Source organism: Triticum dicoccoides, chromosome 4A, assembly GCF_002162155.2.
Source record: "Triticum dicoccoides isolate Atlit2015 ecotype Zavitan chromosome 4A, WEW_v2.0, whole genome shotgun sequence".
Classification (NCBI taxonomy): Eukaryota; Viridiplantae; Streptophyta; class Magnoliopsida; order Poales; family Poaceae; genus Triticum; species Triticum dicoccoides.
The window spans coordinates 150514219-150518059 of record NC_041386.1 but is presented as its reverse complement, the minus strand read 5'-3'; the positions used below and the strand labels follow the sequence as shown (position 1 = coordinate 150518059).

Here is a 3841-nt window from a genome sequence, read left to right as displayed (position 1 = left end):
GCCACCACTCCAGCCCCGCGTCAATCGCGTACAAGCTCCAGGAAGCACCCAAGGAATCCGCACGGAGCAGCAATGCCGCGCTGACGCCCGATCGAGGGGCGATTTAGGGCTCACCTGGCCGGGCGTGAAGGAGGTCGAGGCCGCCATGGCGAGCCCACCCGCGGACGCGAGCGCCTCCGCCATTTCTACAGCATCCGCCAAGCTTTGGCGCTGGGATCCAAACGCGAATCGGAGGAGGAGGGGCGAAAATTAGGTAACCGAGAGAAAATAAGCGCGGGTATGTGTGAGAGCAAAAGGGCCTCTCCGGTTTACGACGGATGACGAGTCGCGCAGACACTGCATGTGGGGCCACCAGCGATGGACAACGCGGCCCACAGTCCGTGCGATTTGCAAGTGACGGTCTACCTAAAAGAGTTAGGTTAGATTTAGCCAGTTAGGTTGGAAAGATTTATCGTCTTCTTTTTTCGGCTACTGGAAAATTAACTTCCAAGGTACTCTCTCCGTTCTATATTACTCGTCGTAGAAATGGATGTATCTAGAACTAAAATACATCTAGATACATCCATACCTGCGACAAGTAATTTGGAATGAGGGAAGTACATAGGATAAGGCGTATAATTTTTGTCTAAAGTGATTTTTTTTCCAAGGCGAAAGGAGTTTTATTCCAAATTAAGAGAGTTACAGTCAAAAGTCAGATGGTCCTCGATACATAGCGGTGCCGTGGTACACTCGATACGACTATAATTTGTCAGACGATCGGCAACTCTATTACGATCTTTAGTCAACTCCTAGGGAATAAACTCTATGTCACACATCAACACCTTAATTTCAGCAACAAGATGACCATATGCCGAACGAACTAGTCTATCCCCTGATAAACAGGATAAAGCCTCACTTGAGTCAGATTGGACAATGACTAGAAGACTGGAATGTTGTATAGCAAACGTCATTCCTTGCATAACTGCATGTATCTCCACTTCTAGTGCTCCGTAACAATTGAAAATAAACCCATGTGTTGCAAAAATAACTGAACCATCATGTCGTCGAAGAATCATCCCTGCCGCTGTTGCGTCGGATTCCACTGAAAAAGATCCATCCACTGAAAGTGCAACATAATCAGTGGTCGGGGTGGCCAAGGCTAAGAAACATGAGTAATCCTCACTTATGGTACGGTCGAGTCATAATCAACATTTTACCCTTGATAATCCCTGATGTACTATACTTGCACGTATCTTCAATGGACTTATATAACTGTCCAAATAATCCACCATAATGGTCATCGGGGGAACCTTTTTTACCATGAGTAACAACATTTCATAATTGCCAAATACGCCTAATAAGCATAAGAACTTTATCGAGTTCAGCTTCATTGTAATTAAGCAACCATTCCTTGCCGCTATTAATAAGGAGCCGGTCTGGTGGAAGCGACCAGACTTGTCTCATGGCCTCATACGTGCATGGTTGCATGCAACTAATGCATGGTAGCTGTCCTCATCAACAATGCCGCAAAGTGGACACGTCCCATGCGTCTTCAGATGCCGGTATTGCATGCAAGCAACAGTAGCTAGTGCTCCAATCGCCGCACGCCATGTCGTATGTTTCATACGCAGAGGCACAGAGGAGCGCCATATCAGACTCCACATAGAACGGCTCCCGTCGGGGTTAGCGCTGGACGCCCCGCCAGCGAACCGCTCATCGTGATCAATCGTCGCTAAGTGGTACACACTTCTCACATAGAATCGGCCATGCTTCTCCGGATGCCATGCGAAGAAATCATGAAGTTGTCTTGGTGAGGTACGTATTTTCAGAATTTCGTGTATGTCCATCCGCCAAAAGTGGTCATTCAAACTGAAAGCGCAACTCCCAAAGGGGTGGGGGTGAATGGGAGATTTTTAGAAATTTGTCAAACTCTGATGAATTTGATGAAGATCAGAGTGAAGAAATAGAAACACGGAGAAAACTAAGTCATCACAAAATCAGAGTACATGCAACAGGATACGTAATAGTGAAGAACTTGCAATCAGACTAACATACACACATGAAGAACATGAACTGAGGAAACAGATGATAGCAAGATAAAATACTTCAATTCAAATTCGTCAAAAGGATGGATCACAAATTCTTCAGCAGCGGGATAAAGTAAGAGATGGGTTGAGGAATTTGAAACTAGATTGGCTAGGTGAAGACAATAATTTGGTAAATCAATTCCAGTTGCCTAACCATCTGGAGGAATAATAGTCTTCAAAGATGAAATACGTCGGATCACACAGATCAATTTCTTTAATGATGCTCAATCACTTTGGCTCTGGGTTCTTCCTCTCACTTAGGATTCTCTCAAAATCGTCGGAGGATGCATTGCTCTCTTATGAAAAGTGCCAAGTTCTCTTGGAGCAGCCAACCAACAAGTGGTTGTGGGGGCCGCTATTTTATAGCCAGGGGCAACCTGACATGAATGTCATAAATGCCCTTCTCTGATTCGACCGTTGTCAGGATAAGGATCCACTTGACAGCTGGCCCGCGACACATCAACGGTCAGAATTTGAACTCTCAAATTCGTCGGGGCATTCAATTTTCTCACAATAGGCAGATCGCACTGGCTAACTCCTAACTCCTCAGCCAGACCAAATTCGTCAGCGACCAGATGAACTTCGTCATTGTCGCTAGCAAATGAGTCAGTTGTACTGGATTTCCAAAGGCTTCACTCGAACCGGCTTGTGTGTATAGGTTTGAGTAAGTCTGAGTAAGCTTGAGCATCACTTTGGAAATGTGAAAAATGTTTCACCTAGATCCCCTTTAATAGTACGGTTTTTCCTATGACTCAAATAAGAAGAAAAGAACTATGAAAACAAAAGTCTTCAAACTTCAAAGTCTTTACATCAATTTCTTCAAAGGTCGTATCAATTTTATCATCAAATTCTTCACTTGAAGAAATCCATTTTTAGGGGTCATCTTCCATGTGTTAAACCAAATCTTCAGGGACTATATTGCATGTGTATACTCGCAAACTCATTAGTTCATTAACCTATTTGTTTTGAATACTCCAAAACCACTAAGGGGGCACTTGATGCACTTACAATCTCCCCCCTTTTGGTGATTGATAACAAATTGGTTAGGTTTCAACGGGAGTAAACATATTGAAGTGTAAGTATTGAGTTTGAAGAAATTGGTTACAAGATATTGAGGAACCCCCCTAAAGATGTGCATATTAAGGAATTTGTTTTGGATTGCAAATGCACATGGCAGGTCGAAATTGGGAGATCTCCCCCTATATATTGGAATCCAATCATGCATGATCATGAGATATATATTGAAGAATATGAATGCATGATGAAAATTGGTGTCTGACGAAATTGTGCATCCATGAGCAGATATATTTAAGGATAGAGCATGCATGCGAATCAGGTATAGCAAAAGAGTTAGACAACCAATAGTTATTAAGTTACAACTCATCAAAGAGCAAATCCAAATAAGTTCAAGAGTTGCAACTTAAGCAAAAACAACCCATACAACGACCCGCTTGAAGACTAACTCAAATTTCTCTCCCTTTGTCATCAAATGACCAAAAGGAAAGAAAGTTGAGGACTAATGCCCTTGAAGAATACCATGAAGAAGTCGAGGGAGCGCCATCTGTCATGGATTTGTCACAGCAGATGTCCTTAGTGTCAGGAGTTAGTCGCGAGGCCAACGCATCTATGTGGTAGCTTGAGAGGGGTTGAGTGGGACGAGAGATGATGTCTACTACACAACCTTCTTCTTGTAGACGATGTTGGGCCTTCAAGTGCAGATGTTTGTAGGACAGTAGCAAATTTTCCTCAAGTGGATGACCTAAGGTTTATCAATC

The 3841-nt window shown here is 43.5% G+C and overlaps 1 protein-coding gene across 2 annotated transcripts in view; it reads right to left on the bottom strand.

Moving 5' to 3' along the window:
* The window catches only part of LOC119285486 (protein REDUCED WALL ACETYLATION 4-like), a 10248-nt gene extending 9955 nt beyond the window's left edge, over positions 1 to 293 (bottom strand). For both annotated transcript variants that reach the window (XM_037564769.1, XM_037564770.1), the window contains exon 1: positions 115 to 293. In XM_037564769.1, coding sequence (XP_037420666.1) covers positions 115 to 183 — 69 coding nt within the window. In that variant the 5' untranslated portion in view covers positions 184 to 293. The remainder of the gene's footprint in view (positions 1 to 114) is intronic.
* Between the last annotated feature and the right edge of the window lie 3548 nt (positions 294 to 3841).